A 22,473-nucleotide genomic window follows, 5' to 3' on the forward strand; every position below is an offset into this window, starting at 1 on the left:
ATGTTTATATGTGATGCACACGTGCGTGCGTAAAAACGGCTCGGTATCGACACAATAAATTGCTTCCAACATTCTAGCGAGTTCTTTAAATCGATGCCCTTGAATATCTCCGAAACCATCAATGATATCGAAAAATGTTTCACATAAATGGTGAATGGTTTCGAGAGGGACATAATTTGATGTAAGTAGGTTTTTGTAGCTGCATACGTAGAGTACATATGAAAGTCAAATGTGTGTATTTTTTTTATGAAATCCTATATTTTGTACTATATTATCGACGCAGGTCGTCATTTTCTATGAATCAGTATTAAGCTATTTATACCGAGAAACCATTACTTTAGGAAATATTTTAATTCCAAAAGTACGTGCGATACTACGCAAGACATCCAACATCTTATTTATATATACAACTTCACAATTTTGAAATTAAAATGTCTCCGAAACTAATAGTTTTTGGTATAAATATTTTAATAATTTTTTATATGAAATGCGTCGACTAATGCAGTACAAAATATATGATTTTATTTAAATAAAAAAATTTGAGCTTCATATGTCTCTACGCGTCCATCTACCAAAAAACTATTCACATCACATTCAACTTTTATTTGAAACATTTAATGGTGTCATTTTCAGTTTCGTGAAGATCGATTTAAATGACTTACCTTACATGTGTGCATCATCTCGTGTCGCTTTGTGATTAATTAACTGGCCCCGATGGTGTCGTATTAGCTTAAGAATATCTCGAATACGTCTATCCTTCTATTACTTCCACGCTCTTTTCATTCGATTCTGAATTATTTATACCTTTTTCATTTCTTTGGCTGCATTATGGCTAAGGACAATTTCCGGTAAGTCTTCGAAATCGAAGTAATGTAACACCAGCGAACCAAGTTAATATCGAAAGGCAGAAATTTCGAAAATTACTAATTCTCGCGTGTTGCGAGTTGTTAAAGTAAAAACATTGTGAACCGATTCCGCGGGTAAATGACAGTACATATTAACATGTTTCGACAGCTTTTGTTATCCAATTAACGTAAATTAACGCCAAATGCATGCTGCCTATTAAACAAATACTCCTTGCCTGTATTCTTTTATTAATGGAAATGTATTATTGTATCTAATAATGATATCGACGGTAACTTTACGAGGTACTTGTCTTCATTTTTGAGAATAAACGGGATTCTATTACGTGCGATTAATTTGTTATATGCGAACACGTGTGATTTACTTTAATTTATTTTATTTAATGCGCCATATTATTGGAAATACAATATTCCCTCCGTATAATCGTGTTATAGTAATGTTAACATTACTGTGACGTTGAACGAACATTTTCGACGTACAAATCAGATTTTTTCAGATAGAACACAACAACAGAAAAAATTACAATTGCCTATTGTAATGTAAATCATAATGAATAATAAATAACAATAATGAAATAATTCATATATCTTACATATGTTTTGCTTACTTTTGTATACCTTTATTTATATTTCGATAATATATTTTGCACATATCTTGTAGATATCTTGCAAATATTTTGTATATTTTTATATGCTAGAATTGAATTAATATCCGTAGTCTAAGTAGTAATGTTGTTACCATTAAAGCAGTGAAAAACAAGTGAATCGAAAGCAGAATAACAATAATCTGCCAGCCAATGAAACGATTGCAGTCTCGTGTTCATTGCAATTTGTAAGACTCATTGTCAGTTTTTTTGCACTGTGGCCACGAGGAAGAATATTGAATTACAATAACGATACAATAGTTGTTTTACCTTATTACATTCAAGATTTTACTCTCTCTTCGCTTCTGAAAACATTCAAATTTTAAATCGGTGATACCAATAATTTAATCACGACACATCTCACTACATTTAAAAAACTATAATTGTTTTATTTACCATCATTGCTTTGAATTATTACTATAATATATAAGACGCAAGGACTATTTTTAATGATGGTCTCCTTTGATTAACGGAGTAATAATGGGTTTTAAATTCGGTCTATCGTGAAAAAAATCAACTGTTAATATACAGTGCGGCACAAAAAGTTATCACTTTTCTAATTTGTTTTTATTTTTATTGTTTCTTAACATCATACTGGTTTGCGTATATAACTTTTAATTCTCTATTAGAATATACATATATATTAAACGCATACTAAAGTTTTAAGTTGACATTAAAAAATAATAAAAATAAAACAAGTCGAAGAAGTGATAACTTTCTCACCCACTACTATGCATATACTGCATATAGACAACGCAAAGTTCTTACATTCGATATGTCCTATGAAATTTAATACGGTCCACTCTATTTTCTCAAAATTGAAGACATATTCCGTGTATTTTGCTACGTTGATATTAATTTAACTCGCTGAAAATGTAGTTTATTAGTCTAAATCGAATAATGAATTTAGTAGAGAAATTAACATTTCTAATGATATTAGCTGTATGGCTTTAATAGAGATTGAAGCGTTGTGATCTAATCCTATTTCGTTTATTCAGGTTTCGCGTATGTGGGTGGAGCCTGTGTTGTAAATAAGCGTCTTGAAAAAGTGAATTCCGTCGCTATTATCGAGGATACCGGCGGATTTAGTGGAATTATCGTCGCTGCCCACGAAGTCGGTCATTTGTAAGTTTTTAATAATAAACTTTACAACTTTCTACATTTACATTTTCTTACTGTAATTTTTATTATATTATTAAACAATTTGAACTTCTAGCCTTACCATTTTCTTACAGACTTCAGAATTACTTCATTGTCAATAGTTTTCCAGAAACAAAATTAATTCTGTACTGGTCACAACTGCAGATTTGTTATATAAGTTAAATATTAATACCAACAAAGTAGTATCTCACTTCGACTCAAAGAAAACGAATGATATTCATCCCTAGTAGCACAAAATATTGAATACATATTCATCCAATATTAAAAAGAGGTTCAATATTTTAATATTTAAATATACATACAATGTTTATTTCATATTACGAAGAAAATATGTTTTTCCCAATATAAAATAAATATGTATTTAATATTTAGAAACAAAATATTTTTTCCCAATATACACTGAGCGTCAAAATTAAGGGACCACTAAAATTTTCCGAAAATATAGGTCATTTTCAAATGATTATATCTCCACGAAAAATAGTTATAAAAAATATTGTATACAAGAATTATTTCCATGTAGTTCGTTCCTCTTTTTTTTTTAAAGATGAAGCGCAGCAAGTGAATATTAAAAAGGGTTGGTCAACTTTGAAAGGATGCGTGGGCCAAATAAAATTTTTTCTGGTAATCCCAATGGAATACTTTTAGAGAGAGAACTTTTCTCTTTAATTTCGTTTTTTTAATTTTGTTGTACAATTTTTATTGGCTGAGTTATTCGTTATCATATGAGAAAAGGCACTTTCCACTTTGAACGCCTGTAACTTGCGAACGCAGGATTTGTCGCAATTTGGTTGTTCTTGATTTTTATCTGATTTTGCCTCAAAGAATCACCCTTAAATTTTTTCCTCTTGAAAAATGAAAAATCATCTCTGTAACAGAAGATCCACAAGGCTCATTCAGGAAGCAGTATGTCCAGTAATCCGTAAGTCACGAGTTGGAATCCCCACAGATAACGAAAAATTTTGGAAGTAGATACAAAGTATTTAATAGAGAAGGGGGATATAATCACGAAGTAGACTAATTTCGGATGCGTGAAACGGCGTATGAAAATTATTTGTATTTTTTTTAAACATTCTTTTCACACTTTCAGTATTTATTTACTATTGTCTAAGTATTCAACTCATATTTTTTAAATATTTCTTTTATATTCTATGAATATTTAGTTCATATTTTTTAAACATTTATTTTATATTTCCTGTATATATATACAATATTTGGATTCAATATTTATTTCATATTAAAAAGTGTGGCTATAGAAATATTTTTTCAATATTTGAAAAACATATTTAACTAATATTTTTGTGCTACTAGGGATGTTCCTTCAATCTATTTTGAAGTCGTCACACCATGTGTGTGACCTGATGTTATCAAATAAGACAAGGGGTTAATAGTTTGTTCTTGCAAAGACTTCATTTGAGCATTAATTAAATATAAAGAATTAGTAGTTACACTTTCATTACCAGAATTGACATTTATATACAATGCTGTTCCTGAGTTGTTGCAAGAATCGGTTTATAAATAAATCTGTACGGAAAAAATCGATTCCCTCGAGCTAATTTAATTATTGAAAAAGAAAAAAATCATACAGGTGGTTTTGAATATGTTACAATTAGGGGGGGGGGGGTATTCAGGTCACAATAAACTACAAGTAATTTTCCAGATAAAATTTCGAAAATACGTACTTTTGTTACGTATTGAGAATAAGTTTCACTTTCTAATCGTATTCAACCGCACACCTGGCTACGGACAACGCTCTAAAATTCCGTCTGCTTATTTCTTAACTATACAAGGTGTCTCAGCTAAGTTGATCACCACGAATACCATAGATCGATAGAGACCCAAATACAAAATAATTTTAAATACGTACTTACTATTTGCAAGCTATAAGTGCTTGCACTGATGCCCCTCAACTTCAATACAGCGACTTCAATACAGTGATTACTTTGCAAATATCTCGTTACCTATTAGGTTAGGGACGTGTGAAGGACAACACTTTTTTGCTCAAAATTTTATACTCTATCGCTCTATGTTAAAAAAAATAGGTCATTCCGTTAAAAAAAATCAAGGTGACCTTGAGATCTCTGAAATGTCTCCACCCAGAAAAAAGGTATGTACATCATAAGATGTGCCCCTTGATGTCATTTAAATTCCATGCCTCAAAATTTGCATAAAGTGTACCGTTAGGTCATTATTCGAGGTGATCGTGTTAGCTGAGACACCCTGTATACAGGGTGTAACAAAAATGCTGTTCGACCCGGAAATAGGACACTCGAGGGGTAACTCGGAACAACTTTTTCCTTAGCAAAAATGTAATCTGAGGCTTCGTTACCGAGATAGTAATGAAAAACCGCGACCAATCAGAGCGCGAGTTTGCCAGCCGAGTTTCCGCGCTAGCGGTGGCTACGCGCTGCGGTTGTACTATGGAGCTCCGAACAAGCAAATCGACATACATCGCAGGAAACTGCGTATAACAGCAAATAAAACAACGTTAGAAATAAAATCATACTTCGTATCATCTGTCGATTGTTATTTAAAGAGATTAATAAATGAAGCATAAATTTAGGCAAATTATGTGTAATGTAAAAAGACTAATGCATATTTACTGTTTTAAACAGAATGGAAACTAATAATTATTTATAAAGAGGGGCTAACGAATTTGTAAACTTCCTTTTAAAATAACGTTGAGGGGAATTGGAGTGTAACAGTAATCCACACGTTTTGATTGACACTTGGTTTATTCGACTAACTGTACAAGATTCTCACGCGCGTGACAAAGTGCTATTACGTACCACCATCCAGCAAGACTGACCACCTCCGTCGTTACGCGCTAGCTTAAGAAGGGCGAAAAGAAAAAGGATAGATGGAGTAAAGAGAAAGACAGACAACGTAGGGGAGGAACCCGAAAATGCCGGGAAACTTGGAGAAAGTGTCGAGATGGTAAAAAAGAGATATCAGCGTACAGCAAGGACGGCACAAGCTGGTCGCCAAATGTGCACGGTCGCTAGACCTTCACGACGCCCTAAGCAGGAAGTTAAAGTGGAAACAGAGAGAAAAAATCGACGTAGAAAAACTGAACAAAGAAGGACTTTTAGAAAAACCTAAGGACCCTAGGTGAAAGTGGATGTAAGAGTAAGAAGCCCGGGTCTCGCCCGAACCTGGTTACCAAATGTGCATGGCAATAACCAGACTCGCACGAGACCGTGAGAACGCTGAAGAGAAGAAATATACAGGAAACAGCAAAGCGAAACGAAAGACCAGAAAAGTGAAAGTTACAAAAAATCGAAACGAAACGAAATAAGGACGTGGTGGCAGTCCTAAGGCCGCCACAACGTATTAACGAAAAGGTAATGTGACAGAAAATGAACGAGAAGTGATCGTAGTTCGGTATTGGCATAAAACTTCGTAGTTTAATAAAGGCCAGCAATGTTACTGATAGTGAATAAGTTGCTTCAAAAAGGAGTAAAAGGTTAAATTTTTATTAATGGGTGATTCATTCATTGTGTTACATTGTAACTCGAGCGTCAGGCGACGGAGGCATATAGGGTATCAGATAACATCTCGACTCGCCGAGACCCGGCGTTCCTGCCTTTGACGGTGACTCGCCGCCTCGCTGCCAGCGTTGATTAGGCTGGCACGGTAATTTTAGCCGACTTCAAGCCGGCTTCAGCCGGCTCGAGCTTTCCGTTTCCGGCTCGAACGGCTCGATTCCCCATCACTACGTGCACGTGCCGCCACAAATAGTTATATTTAAAATGAATGTTTTATTCCACATATAAGTACCTACAGAATTAACGTATAATGTTTGTAATAATGATGTTATAGTTGATAAATAGCGACCATTAATTACCTACAAGAATGTAATCCAATAAATATGGTTAAATGTCATATGCTATTTTGGGCTGTCTATAACAACAGTTCATTCTCTTATACGAGTAGTGTTACAAAGATTACATACAAAATTAATTTGATTATTATTCTTACCTGCCAAAATTTTACATATAACATACCACCATCGCGGCTAGGAACAGCCTGTTGATATACATATTCTGTTACAACAATCATCAAATAATAGAATACGATTGTTTCTATATAATATCTGTAACTTACAATTTTAACCCACCAAAACATAACAAGTGTATTTGCTCTCACGAATCTCGATAATCACAGCTCTTTCGAATTCTGAATTTATTTGGAGTAGGTTTATACGTTCCAGCTAAAATTTTAAAAAACCCCTTGTCTTTTTTGCATATTTTATTGACAACGGTTAAGGACAGGGAATTTTTCTGCAAAACTAATTTCTACAATCGTAGAAATTACAGTGGGTGATCAAGTTATTACAGCCACCTGCATAAATTGACAATTTCACGATTTCAAATGTATTTTTTTATAATTACCTATGCTAAGTTTAATTTTCCGTAAGGAGTTTTAGTGAACGGTTTGTTAATTAAAAATTACACAGTGTAAAAATCTTGATATTGTGATTTTATTTCTACATAAACACAACACAATGGTATATTTTTCGTACTGTGGCCCTAATAAATACAATCACCCGCTGTATTGTATTTGAGCGGAAAATGCCATTATGTTTGAATTTAAATATTATAGGTTGGGCGCAGTTCACGATGGGTCACCACCGCCCAGTTATCTTGGGGGACCTGGAGCGGAAAAATGTCGTTGGGAAGATGGATATATCATGAGCGACTTGAGGCACACCGAGAAAGGTTTCAAGTGGTCTCACTGTAGCGTGTCGTCGTTCCATCACTTCTTAAAGTATGTATGTTTCACATATTAAAAAAGATGCGATTTACTTTTAAAAAAAAGGCTCCCTTGAAAAGTGCTTCTTTGAAAAGTGCTTCTTTGAAAAGAGCTTCTTTGAAAAGTGCTTCCTTGAAAAATGCTTATTCGAGTACCAGCTCTTGTGAAAAAGCTTTATTGAAATGTGCCCTTAAATACAGAAACTTTAATGAATCATGAAACTGTAAACGAAACAAAGTCAGGGCAACTGCTGAATAGTAAAAATTGCACCAGAAACCGAAACTGTATTCCATTGTTCTGTTTAATGGCGAACATACCTACTTTTAATAAAACAAAAAGGCCAATATATCGATTTGGAAAATAGGGGAGAGCATCGGGAAGACCGGAGTAAAAGTAACAGCGGTAGGTTGTAATAGGGCTTATAACTCTTTAAATAAACGAGACAGCGCTATGATAACAAATAATCAATAAATTACGACAATGATTAATTATGATAATTAATTGATCTCATTAAGAAGATAATGTCATGGTGTGCTAATTATAAAAACACAATTTATGTACCTATTTAAGTACCTATTGATTAAGAAATAATGTTGTGTTGAGTCAATTAAATAGGAAATTTATTAGTAAATATTAATGTGTTATCATAATGATGTTATTGTTTGAATGTAACACAATTTCTTTTCTTTCTTGAATTTCAGCGGTGATACAGCAACGTGTTTGTATAATGCACCTCACGAAGACGAGGCATTTCCTAGAGTTCTACCCGGAAAGCTGCTCTCGTTGGATGCACAATGTCGAAAAGACCGTGGAACCAGTGCTTGTTTCGTAAGTTTTGCGTTAAAGAAGAAATTAATGCACCTTGCATTAGATCGTTACAAAGGAACTATCGCTTTGTATTAGGTTATTTAATAAGTTCGTTGCGGTTTCTTATAAATCTGAAATTTTGTTTCGAGAAATATGTAACATTTCATTTATTACATGTATATTCTCCACTATTGTTTACAAACTCTAGACAATATTCTAGTAATTTTTTTGATTCCACGTGTGAAAAAGTGTTGCAGTTCCACATCATTGTTGGATGAAAATTCCACTCGAAACGTTTCGAAGAAAACTATGAAAGATGTTAAAAGAGGATCTGAAGGAACTTCGTTGTAAACAACAAAATATTTCATGGTTTTCAAGTTTCAAACAAAATTTTTTTATACACTCAATAAATGTATTAATAAATATTTGATTTATGTTGAATATTTCGTTCACTGAAAAAAATTCCCAAGAAATGACGATTTCACAGGCCTTCACAGTGGCAAGACTCCTTAAACTCTTTAATTGGTACAAAATAATCCATCCAATTATTAAATTGAAATTCTTTTCGATAAATACCTACTGTGCAATTTTGTATAATCACACGACTGACCTTATATAGACTGAATACTGTTTTATATTTATTCATAGAAGTATGTCTATTGCATTTCAGAAAGATGACAGAGTTTGTGCTCAGCTGTTTTGTTTTGATGCTGGTTCGGGTTATTGCGTGGCGTATCGTCCAGCGGCCGAAGGCTCTCCCTGTGGTGATGGTCAGGTAAATGACTAAACCAGTGTTAATGACCAACCAGTTTTTAATTTATCAAAAAGTGATTATTAAGTAATAATTTAAATTTAATAATATATAATAACGTATATTTCTAGTACTGCCTCAATGGAAAGTGCGTGGCCGAACATGAGAACATTATACCAGATTATACACAAAACATTCCAACGTATGTACGCCGAGACGGCACTTATAACCCTACAGTCCATAATCGGCCTCTATTCGCTCAATACAACAACACAGAGTACAGGTAACAACTTAATATAATATATAATATCCTAATATTTATAAAGTACTGCAATTAATGGTATCTACATTGTTATTTTATATTTGTCATCATTTTTCTTATTACAATTGCATTTTATGTAACCAACAGTTTCGAACATTATGAAGGCTCTTAAAAACAACTTACTGTACTTGAACTTTTATGAAATGAATGATTTCTCACAAAAGATATACGTTATTAATGTAAGTATCGAGCAATTAATTTAGGAAGAGTTTTGAATTTAAAGAGAAATTCAAACATAGTAACGTAATGTACATAAAAGAAACTAAAATTTTTTAAGCTACTCTTATATTATGTATTAAGATAAATTCACTTTTATGTCAAAGTACTGTGGGATCGGGAACTCCATACCCAACAAAGGAGCAAATAACATCTTTGGAAAATAGGAGGGTTCCGTGGAGCAGTGGGTAGATAGAGTCTCTGCTTTCGGTGCCGGGGGTCGTGAGTTCGAATCCCGCTTGGGCCCTCTCATTTTTCCAACGTTCCTACAGTACTGATGTAATTATTAAATTCAATTGAAGTACTAAGCTATAGAGAACGTCAAAGGCAATCTTCTCGATTGTTCGACATTAATAGATCAACTTACTGTCTCGTAGTCTTAATACATGCATAATATGATTTTACAACTAATCCTGAACATTTAGTCTACAAAAATATAACCGTTCAAATTTTTTATCTGGCCTCGTATAAAAAAGTACATTTTTTACATCCAATAACATAAAGTGTAGGTCAGTATAATTGCAAAACAAGTACCTACCACGTTTTGATGTACAGAAGATCAATTTCCAGTACTTTTAAAAATGGATTTACAACGATAAAATTAGTTTTTCTATTAACCTTGGTACGACGTTCGAATCAAAAGAAGTTTAAACTACTATTTAGCCCTAAAGTCTCACCCTATACCTACTGAATTATGCGTATTACTTAATTATTGCTTAACAGACGCTAGATTATGTTTCACTCATATATGGGAAAACGTAATATAATAAATAATATTCAGTTTTCAATGAATAGGGTATTCTGGTCTGGACTTTCAAAAAGTCGGATTTTTGTATTTTCTGAAAGTTTAGGTTTTCAGATATATGCATGCAGAAGAATTCGCCCGAATTCGTAAAATTAACGAAATTATAGATGTTTTGAAGACAACACACAGCCAATAGTGTGGAACGTACAGGTCTTTAAATATGTATTTCGCGAAATCGTATTTTGTTAAATAGCTGACACGATATCTAAAATTCTAATCGACTGATTGACTTCATATGTGGTGTACACCTTCGACAGATATACCGTTATCGCATGAACCAGCATTATCAAAAAAACTATTTTCTTGTCCTGATTTTTTAATTCGTGGAACACGAAAATAATCGAAAAAATCATACAGTTCTCACTGTTGAGGCTTTCGGGTGTAAGCAGTATCCTTGTGGAATTTTTTTCCCCACGTTTCGCAAGCATGATGAAGCTAACTGCAATGTTTGCGAAATGTTGGAAAAACAATTCCGCAAGGACACAGTTCACACCCAAAAGCCTCAACATTGAGAACTATATGATGCCGAGCCGTGAAAGCCTCAAATTTCTGATCGAAAAAATTGATATTCAAACTTCGAATGTGCCACCATTTTTTCAGATTTCTTTATTTTTCTTCATACTCGTTCACGTCATAGCCATACTAATCAACAATCTTTTTGATTTTCTTCGTTTCAAATAAGCAAAATGGCCAGGATCGTGTCAGCCAGTAGGAAATTTATTTTTACAGACAATACCGAATGTTTTATAATTCGGTCAATGTTGGTTATTTTCGCTTAACAAAAATATTAAATATTTTTCAAACATAGATATTAGATATACAAATTAATTCCTGTCCTCATAATTAATTCTTGACTCAACACCGCCATCATTTCTTTCAAGAAGAGATTCGCCAACTGTCCGAGAAAGGACGTAAATGCCTAGAAACTGATGGGACATATATTTTCAAGACTAGACTGTATTTCGGTTCATTGTAAATAAACAAAAATCTATGAACAGAAGCCAACGAATTAATTTGTACGTCTAGTAAATATGTGTTCAAAAGACTCTTATGGTTTCTTTGTAAAAAAAAAGGTCTAAAAAATGACCCTCTAGAGTCTAGACTAGTCTAGAGGGTCTAGAGTCTAGACTAGAATACCTCTTTAATTATCTGAAAAGCAAAATTCAGTAGAAAATTTAACACACACGAAAATACAAGACGAATCGTGTTCTTTGTTTTTCACTGTCGTTCTCTTGATAATATCAATTGAATACTGTTTCACACAGGTATCCGTGGGAATCGACGACACACAGCACGCCGCAATCGAAATTTAAATATTCCTCGTCGTTCGCGAACCTCTTCTCGTCGACGCCGACGTCGACAAGCACACCATACAATCGGCCGACGCCATTCGCGGCGACCACCGCATCGAAATATACGAACACGACTGCGAATTATTTGTACGCGAACAAATACAAGACTAAAGTGAACAATAACGACGATAATAGTAGTAAGAACAAATACGGTACCAGCACCACTAGGAAGTATGCAAACTACGCGAACTCGTATCACACCGTTAGCCCGTCCTCGAAAGTCACTAGTGAACCGAGTTACCCGAAAATTAGCCCGTTCAAATATAAGACCACTGTCAGCATGATGTCGTTCCCGACAACAACCAAGGGAGATCCGTACGGGCTTCAGACGAACGGTAGGGGTAAGAGAAATCTGTATCAACACCAAAAGACATTTTTCTTTCTTCCTCGGATTATTAAAATTTTCTTTTCTTCTTTACTGTGTTTCTTCGACATCGACCCTTCACAACATTGGTTATCGGTCTGATAACAATTTTTCTGGGAATTTTATAATCTTTTTCCTCGCCTCATCCTTTGTTTAAGAATCTACCGGTGAAGTATGTTCTTGGCAGGTGTTTTTTTTTCCTTTCCTTCTTACTCATTCAAAACCTCAACCACTCTCGATCATGATTTATTTAACACATGTAGCAGCTATTGTTACGATTTAGTGAAATTGTGACAGGCTGACACGTCGCTCTTTCATTGTTCTTTCGATACTTCATAGCCTGTTCTCGTTCAATTCACTTATGGGACAGTGAATAATATCGTTGTGTGTATTATCAGTTTCACATACTCTCTTTCAATGACTCGCTAGCGTGTTTTCTTCTTTTTCTTCTTTTACTACAAACTAGTGTGCAAATAAAATGGTATTTGGATACATCACATGCATTATTATTCTCGGTGTTTCTTCTTCTTGAATTATTTCTTTGAGTGGAGACAATTTGTATATAGACATATTTTCTTCTCCGTAATACATATACTTTCTTACACGATGATCGATAGCAGACGTAAGTACTTAATTAGGAACGAAAAGTTAGACTGTTATTCATCACGTTTGGGTCATTCCATGGAAAATCGATGGAGTTTTCACATGACCGTCATTATTTTTTTTCATATTTTGTAGAAAATTAAATGGCTATAGGAAAAGCATTTTCGTAAATCTTTAAAGTCCTGCTTAACTTTTTGGTTATAATCGGTCGATTGGGATAATTCTTTTTGCGTTAGTCAGGGAAAAGTAAACACGGATCCGCTTCGAAGCATTCTTGGCAAGGCGGAAAGGTTTTCAGCCCTTCGTAAATACAGGGTGGGCCGAAAATTGTAGTACAACTGGGCAGGGAGTGATTCTACGTTAAGAAAGAAGGAAATATTTTGGTATAATATTTTCTTATCCGGGGCTCCGTTTTCGAGAAAATCGACTTTAAAGTTTGTTCAACTTGTAAACGATTTAGTAGAATTTGCTTGTCGTGTATTCCACTACTGCGGTTGTCTTTGTCCGGGAGAGTGTTTACAAACATTGATGATTGTGTGGATAAAACAATACAAAGTGTTTCTACTGATTACTCATTTTTTATTCTTTTTTACTACTAATACACGACAAGCAAATTGTACTAAACCGTTTACAAGTTGTACAAATTAAATGACTCATCCTTCAAACAATTTAAATGACTCATCCTGTACATACATACAATTACACAGTGTTTGGGAAAATTTACATTATACGCGACCACGAAGAAACAAGGGTTTCCTCGTGCAGAAATAAGCTAAAATTGTGAAATAAATTTTTTTCGTAGGATAAACTAACCAGTAACTGAATGAATGTATACCAATGAGTGAACATTAGGCAAAGAAATCTAAATCATAAATTTAAAATTATTAAATCTTTATAAATGGAGTGTATTTGCACTTACAATATTCCATATTTTTAGTTTAGCCTATTAGACAAACATTAACACTAAGTCTACCACGACCGGCCAAAATGACCGGTATTGGCGTACTAATTCCTACCTCTCTGAAGGGTTCGGTAGGTTTTGTGTTAATAAGTACAATTCTTGTTCAAAATATTTCAGAAATGTAGCAGTCATTTACTGGGCTTCTACACGTTCTGCACTTTATAAATAATGTTCTCAAAATTACAATAAGTATAAGTAATTATTTTTATACAAATTTCAAAAACAATAACTGTAATTGCAATTTTAACAGCTGTTTTTTTGTTATAAATAATACATTCAAATATTAATCTCAAACATCCATAAATTCAACAATTCGGTCATTCACTGGTTGGTTTACTCGACAAGATTTTATGTGCACGAAAAACAATTTGGATTGCATTCGTGCTGGCAATAAGTAGAAACGGGATGGAATGAACAGACGCTTTAAGCAAGTTCTATGCATCTGCAGTGCAGATTATAGAATTCGATTAGCTCGAAAACAAAGCCTCTTATGAAAAGATTTTATTTCACACTTTGGACGTATTTTGTACAAAGAATCACCCTGTTTTCAATTCTTCCACGAATTTTTACTTGCACCCTATAGAATACTCAAATGAATATAAAACCTCATAAATACTCAACACAAGTTCACGAATTGACATGTCAATAAATGTGCACATACTTCTTTCGTAAAGCAGACTTCGACTGTGTCCAAAAAAAAATTGCAGTTAATGTTAAGAGTAACCATGTATTTAACACTCGTAAATGTGGTAGATCAATTTGATCAGAAATCTGGACACAATTCATTCTACATAGAAAAATATACATCAAAACCGTAGAATAACATTTGCTGGTCTTGGATTTTGGATCCAAAAGAAATGATTTTTGAGAATTGGTGGGAGATGCGAACTTTCGAATATGTATGACATTGTGTTCGTTATGACCAGTATTCGTGTTTATAATAAACATTGATAATGCTATTATGGTTATGACATAAGGTTAACACCATAATGAACGTGTTAATACGGGGAGTACATAGTAACGTAACACTCACTTACGCCTATATTTTAAGGATCAATACACACACTTCTTCATTTGATTTAATAGACAAAATTAACTAATGTACAAATTTCTACAAAACTAACAAAATTCTACTGCACTTTCAATGGTTTTCAAACGTAGTCTAATGTAAATAAATATGGTGTACTGTTAAGAAAACGGATTAGAATTAGTTTGCCACTCAAGGCAGTTCAAAAGTAGGTAGTTCCAGTTTCCATCCAGTATTGGCTGGGATATGCAATAAAAATTCATTCGAATAACGAATAACGAAAATAAATATAATTTTATTCGTTATTCGATTTCAGTATTGAGCAAAAGCAGTTGCCAATAACGAATAAAACGATGACGAACGATATTTATTTATTCGTTATTCTTGGATATCAAATGCATCAATGTTATTTGTTATCTTTTCATTCGTTATTCGAAATTTTCAAATACAAAAGGCGACTACATATTTTTTTTCAATGACTTTTATGTGAATGTGATTTAAATATCATTCTTTTCGAAAATGTATCAACAAAACGTCTTGTGGGAGACTTTTCTCTTACGTTATTATGGTCGATCTACCTCGCTCCTCCAAGATTTCTGATGATACATTCGAAAAAACGTGACACTTGAATTAAATTTGCATAAAATACATTGGAAACAAACATTTACTCGTGTGTGATTCAAAAATTTTGAATAACGAATGATTCAATATCATTTGTCATCTTTTTGTTCATTATTCGAAATAACTTTCACCCAACACTGATTCCATTACACTAACGCAAGTTGCAATTTGAGCAATAATCTAAAAATTTGTAAATATCTCGTCTAACAATGTTCATTTACTAAATTTCTCATTTTACTCAACACGGGCTTGTACTTAAAAGAACACATGTTTAAGCTGTTTCGCTTGAAGCATGATTTAAAAGGAAGACTTAAAAGTAATGGTTTAAATGTAAATATTGAACAGCTAAACAATACGCTGAAAAATGTAAAGAAACATATACAAATATATTTAGAGTATAAGGTTAAAAAATATGAGTACTTACTCTAAATTTACAAAAGAAAATGAACTATCTAGTAAAGTATTGTGTCTTCAATGACTTTACCTTGTACCGTTTATACGCAGAATGACACGAGGAATTAAATATGTAACAAAAAGATCGTTCCATTTAAGAAAACTGTGCAATTGCATTTTACAAGTGCACTGATACACTTGTGCAAAAAGAAATGACACAGTCGAATTAGAGAGCTCGTTGAACAGAGAAAAATTTTCCTCTACGATTTTTATCTAACTTCACTCGGAACAGAGCTATAAACTGGTCCAGTGGCCAGAGCCAACCTGTGTGTTTTCGAAAAGAGACCACCGTAGGGATAACTCTACTGGCGCTAATCCAAATACATATGTGATTGCACTAATCAGAGCCACGCTGCAAGTCTATAATACACACAATTCTGTTTTCACCGAACATTTTCTACACGATTTTAATTTAACACGAATTCGAAGAAAAAATTTCATTGTCTTTTTACACGATCTATTTTGATGTAACACGATCGACCCAATTCTATGAAAAGTTTCAACGTAATCGGAAGTCATTAATGGCCTCTTACAGAGAATTCTATAATGGCCTAGCCAAAACACGAACACAAGAATTAATAACTGAATTCGTGTTTAAAACCACTAAAACATCGGCACCACGGGAGACCAGTGCTAACTTTATTCAAGAGATCCCGAAAAAAATTTCACCAATGGAGCAAAAACACGATGGCCAAGATATTTTTTCTTTACATAATAATACAAATGTTTTAGGTATATATAATATATTCTTTTACATGCATTCTTCCGGAACGTATCTATCGTGTAAAAACAGAATTGAGTGTACACTCTCCTTTTCTCACATCAATGGCCCAGAGGGTTCACAACTATATTTGATCCGACTCTTTCATACCTGGACTTCTTCGAGACTCGTTATTTCTAAAAACAAAAAAAAGATCTCCTTCAATGTTCGAGATGTCAATGAAAGTTTACCCGATATTCTGATTTCTTTTACAGAACCAGAGGACGATGAATGCACGGACGTCGGGTCAGATTGCGCGGAGCTGATTGACAGGCTGAGAACATGGCTGTGCCATTTGCAATCTGTGAAGAAACGCTGCTGCGCGTCCTTAAAGACAATTTGCACTGTTTGAATCAATGGAGAGAGAGCGAGAGAGAGAGAGAGAGAGAGAGAGAGAGAGAGAGAGAGAGAGAGAGAGGATGAATGATTTGAATTGATTACAGGACTGTTTTCGCATGGCAATGTCTACCACAAACCGTGATCCGACATGCATAAAGAATCGGCGTGCACTCAGCAAGCGCGTTCAGCTCATCGAGTCGAAACCTCGACGGAAATGAGACCTAAATCGTGTTCACGGAGTTCTAACGGAAAAAACTTTCTTCCGAATGACATTCCTGAAGTCCTGGATGCGACCCACAGCCGTAACCGCGCATCAAAGTGCAACTACCCTCGCCCACCCTCCCACCCCCCTTTTTCCCCTTTTAATTAAGTAGATACGTATAACTGTGTTACTCGGATATAATTTCATTCTTTCTTCTTCCTTTTTTTTTTACGGTAGTACCAACAGGAGCTTTGTACAGAGAGCGGTTGACTACGAATTCGACCCACGAACGAACCGTTCGATCGATAATTATTCGGTATTCGGACGCATATGTATTTATTCGATGCACCTTGCGATTGCTCGGGTGACTTGTGTTACGATAGGAATATTTTGCTGCATGGCGCGTTCGTATGTGTGCGTATGAGATGAGCTTTTCTAAAAACAAGGACATGAAAATTGTAGCACAACGCAATAAAATAGTGATTATACAATGGGTGCGTCTTATGTCGATATTCCTCCTATTTTCTTGTCTCGAACTGGCTAAACGGTGCCACAGTCGTCGATTTCCCCAAAAAGCTGGCCAAAATAAAATTTTGAAGTAAGTAACAGCTAATTGCTAGTACAATATATTTAGTGCGCGTGAGTGCGTGCGTGCGTGCGTGGGACGCACTTTGATTTATACGTTAAAATATGCTGCTGATGCTCAGAAGCTTCTGTCAAAAAGCCAATATTAAAGAAACAAATTAATTTATAAATTATGTTAACTTATGTACGTAAAACATAGATTGGGGACACATATATGTATGTATATCATGTATGATTTGAGACCATGTTCTCGAAATATACTTTAAATATATACGAATTAAATTTTTCAACTGACTTCAAAATATGCGTTTAATTTGTAGATGTTCTATATACTATTTTTTTTCTTTGAGGCTATTCCATATAATATGAAATGCATACATCAAGGTGTTATATAGATATATGTATGTACATACAGAATATGCGAAGTGCATAGTTCAGAACACACCTTGCTTCAAACATTAAATTATACTGTTGATGCTCAGGAATATTTTGCACAGAACCAATCTTCTTTAGGAACTTTTAATTTATAAATTAAAGTAAGTTATGCACTTACACAAAGCATAGGTTGAGGACACATGCCCATACATACATATGTATCAGATACGGTTTGCAACCGAGTTCTCGAGTTGTATGTTAAACATATACGAAGAAAAGATTTCAATTGACCCAAAAATATGTGTTTAGTTTTTCGGTGTTTCATATACTATTTGTATTCTTTCAGGTCACGCGATATAAATTAGACGCATATTTCGAGGTCTTACTTACAAGGAGTGTATCCCAGAAGTGTTCGCCTTCAATTGCTTTGATTTGCGGATATGTTTTAGAGGCTCGAAAAATATGACATACTTATTTTTTTATATCGGCCCGTTTTCATATTTAGGGAGTAAAACCACTCTTTCAAATTTCGACCCGGAAGTACTATTTCGAAAATCAGAGGAGATACATGCAAACTTCCAATAGACGAGTTTCATGATTTTTTATGTATACAAAGATATAGCGCTAGCAAATTGTCAAAAATACAATTTGATTATAACAAAAAATTTTGTTATAACTTAATCTTGCAATTTATTGAAATTTACATAATAATCACCGAGATAATAATCTATTTCTATATTCTTGGTATAAACGTCGATTCGTGGGAAAAAAGTTAGGCGATTTTGTAAATTTTGTAGATTTTGCTTTCGAACAGAATACAGAAATGAAATGTGCACTCTGTGTCGAAACACCGATAATTAGATACTCTTGGTGTAAAAAAGCATTTCGTTTAAAACAATTTTTTCATGAATATCACTTTTATGGCACATATGAACCGTAAAGCCTATGATAATATATTCCCCGAAAACCAATGCACTCGGAAGCTGAAGCAGCAAGCGTGCGCACGGGATATAAATAATAAACACCTGAAAGATTATAGAGGCAATTTAAAAAAAAATACTAATGGATATGGAATGAAATGCTCATCAATTTATATCAATATGTAAATTTCAATAAGTTGTAAAATTAAGTTATAAAAATTGTTTAGTCATAACAATATTTTTGACACTTTGTTAGCACCAGATTATTGTAGGGGAAAGGTGTCTAAAACCCTTTAAGGCGTAATTTATATAAAAAAATACAAATGCTTATTATTTAAATAAAAGTAAAGTAGTTTTTGTAAGTTAGTCTATGTATCTTATCATTGGCTCAAATAAACTTTAGCTACCTGATTAATTATATGTTTTATTCACATTTCTTTGAAAGCATACTTAAAGATCATTTTGTAATGTATGTGTATTAAATGATCTCCGGGGATCATTTTATACCTACTGATAGTAAATACGACGAACATTAAAAAGCATTTAATTTATTATATTTTATTTAAATAAAAACAGCTTTCACGCGTTGTTTTTCTTTCATACTGACGGGGCATTGTTGTAACTAAAACAAAAAACAATAATATAGCATATGGGTAAAATCATTCCTGGGATCATTTTATCCTACTAGAGAGGGATCATATAATCCCAAACACTCAACTCACATTCAGTGGTTGAATATAACCTCAACTTATTACATGCGGTCACGAAACATTAATTAACTAATTGTTGAATAGTGGTTAAATCCGCGCAAGAAGCAACTGTCACATTAAACCGTTTATGACAAATGTTACACAACATTGAAAAAGACCTTATCTTAGATAAATTACAGTAATTTTTTATTTTTCTTGTGGACAACACACAGAGCACTGATATTCACATGGCACTTCGAGCAACGACTAGTGATGGAACACCAAGCCGGATTCAAGTCGATCAAGTCAAATGACGTCACGGGGCTTCAGCTCACGGCGACGGTATCTAATCTCTATAAGCCTTCGGCGACCGACGCTCGGGATACAATGTAACACACAGAATGAATCACCCATGAATAAAAATTAAAACTTTTATTCCTTTCAGTGTACTTTCTTAAAAATGTTATGAATAAATGTAGGAGGTTCTCCCGATGAAAATAAGTCCAAACACGACATAAATCAGACTATATTTAATAACATACCATTCTTATCACGACATTAAGGGAAAGGTGAGATAATTGGTCACAGATTTGCCTTTTCGTTGAAGTGAAAATAATTGCTTATTTTATTTATATCTCATCATTTGCATAAAGATTCTTAGTATTGTTGCAGTATTCTAACTTGCAAGCATTCGATAATGAAAAACTACTTTTAAGTGTAGAACTTGGTGCCATTCGTGTGCATTGTTCTACTATGCTGATATAGTATGTTCCATTTATTCTTTAAACCAAATTTAGGTACTTCGCTGATGGTGAATCTTGTAAAATGTGATTGCAAGCATCTTACATTTGATTGTATACGTAATTATTTATTTATGTAATTATGTAATGCAATTTTGTATTTTAACCACAGTTAAATAAAGTATTTGAAATTATTCATTAATAATGTTTCAATAATGTTCAATCTGTGTACATTAAAGAAGAATTTTTACATACTTCTTTAATTATAATTTTGTTTAAAAAAAATTTTACCAAATCTCGAAATCTACGCGAGCGAAACCACGAGAAAAAAGCTAGTAGATCAATAAGCGGCTTATCGATTCCAATTGATTACTATCAAATGTGTATGGATCATGCTGTCTTCCCCGATTAAAATGATTACATTAAGTTTATGTTTTAATGTTAGATAGCATTATATTATTTTATGCATTTTACTTTACTTCTTAATTTTTTCCACCTAGAATTTTCAACCGAAAAATTGGAGAAAATTCTGTAATAGGTGCACCGGTATTTGCAACGTGTGCAATGTTTTTCAAAATTTTTGCGTATCTCTGAATGCAGTGAAAATAATTTTTATTCATACGTTATGTCGCAATACGAATTGTTTGTTATTAAATATAATCTGATTTATGTCGTATTTGGACTTATTTTCATTAGGAGAATCTCCAACTTTTATTCATAACATTTTTAAGAAAGTACACTGAAAGGAATAAAAGTTTAAATGTTTATTCATGGGTGATTCGTTATGTGTGTTACATTGTATCCCGAGCGTCGGTTGCCGAAGGCTTATAGAGATTAGATACCGTTGCCATGAGCTGAGGCCCCATGACGCCATCTGACTTGATTGACTTGCATCCGGTTTTGTGTCCCATCACTAGCAACGACTAGTGACGTGCGGGGAGAACTATTGTAGAATGACAATACGATATAGCACCACTAATAGCCACATGTCAGCCAGGAATCATTTTACCCCAAGGGATCGTTTTAGACACCTTTCCCCTACATAAAAAACCATAAACCTCGCCTATTGGCTGTTTTCGTGAAACTTCTTTGATTTTCGAGATAGCACTTCCAGGTCGAAACTTTGAATTGGTTTCACCCCTTAAATATGAAAACGAGCCGATATAAAAAAATACGTCTTCCTTATTTTTTAGTCCTCTAAAACATATCCGAAAATCAAAGAAACCGGAAACAGACACCTGGAATACACTCCTTGTTAGTTCGAGTCCACATGAGTAGATGAACATGGTAGTCGACTACAGCGGGAGAAACTTTAAGGTGTGATTCTAGACACTATAAGACGAAAATAAAAAATACTAAAGATTGCAGATGAGCCTTCTCTAAAAAAACTATCAACAAATGAGTAGAAGTACAAATGTGTTACTTCATAAGTATTCAATAAATACTGCTAATTCATAAGTTTTCTTAGGCGGAACTCCACCTGGAGGAACAAAGTTTCGCAAACCAGTTGCTTTCCACTGCACTTCCATTTCCAATTGTCCCCCCCCCCCCAGGACGGCTGTATGCCATTCCACCAGAGGTGATCCCTTGACGCTGTTATCTCGTGGCCCGACCGCGACAGTACCCCCAGTACCACCCCCTCTGCCCTGGTTGCCCCGCGGGTGGCGCGAGGGGTCATCACGGTTGTGACCCCTTTAAATTGCGTCCCCCACAGTGCAACCCTTGTCTGCAGCGGTGCAACCCGAAACGCTGTGGTTTAGAAGAGGACCGCCCCGACTGCCCTTTTGCGGGCGACGCAGCTCGACTCAAGCTGCATCCGGCATGCATCGCGGGCCATCCGCCGGGACTGGCGCTTCCATACTTCCGTCACTTCAGGTGTTGGTGGTGCCCCGAGAGGCGGAGGGCTTGACGGTACTGATACACATCGGCGTCGGCATCCGCCTGGATCTCGAATGGGATCACCCCCGCTAATACTATAGCTGCCTCATGGGATATGGTTCGGTATCCCCGGATCAGTCTGATGGTCATCCTCCGTTGTATACTACGGAGGATTTGCCGACCTCGTCGGCAGGCCATCAGGCCTCCGGGCCACACCGGTGACCCATATAGGGTCATCGACCGAACCACTCCCATATAGAGGCGGCGTACCCGCTCTTCTGGC

At 34.6% G+C, this 22,473-nt stretch overlaps 1 protein-coding gene across 1 annotated transcript in view; it reads left to right on the plus strand.

Moving 5' to 3' along the window:
* LOC107194504 (A disintegrin and metalloproteinase with thrombospondin motifs 4) overlaps positions 1 to 17,143 on the plus strand; it is a 61,205-nt gene extending 44,062 nt beyond the window's left edge. The window contains exons 10-16 of the mRNA XM_015584145.1: positions 2,506 to 2,632; positions 7,271 to 7,435; positions 8,122 to 8,248; positions 8,898 to 9,002; positions 9,110 to 9,261; positions 11,587 to 12,014; positions 16,678 to 17,143. Of these exons, the coding sequence (XP_015439631.1) occupies positions 2,506 to 2,632; positions 7,271 to 7,435; positions 8,122 to 8,248; positions 8,898 to 9,002; positions 9,110 to 9,261; positions 11,587 to 12,014; positions 16,678 to 16,814 (1,241 nt within the window). The 3' untranslated portion in view covers positions 16,815 to 17,143. The remainder of the gene's footprint in view (positions 1 to 2,505; positions 2,633 to 7,270; positions 7,436 to 8,121; positions 8,249 to 8,897; positions 9,003 to 9,109; positions 9,262 to 11,586; positions 12,015 to 16,677) is intronic.
* Positions 17,144 to 22,473: the final 5,330 nt, after the last annotated feature.

This window comes from Dufourea novaeangliae, unplaced genomic scaffold (assembly GCF_001272555.1).
Source record: "Dufourea novaeangliae isolate 0120121106 unplaced genomic scaffold, ASM127255v1 scaffold43, whole genome shotgun sequence".
Classification (NCBI taxonomy): Eukaryota; Metazoa; Arthropoda; class Insecta; order Hymenoptera; family Halictidae; genus Dufourea; species Dufourea novaeangliae.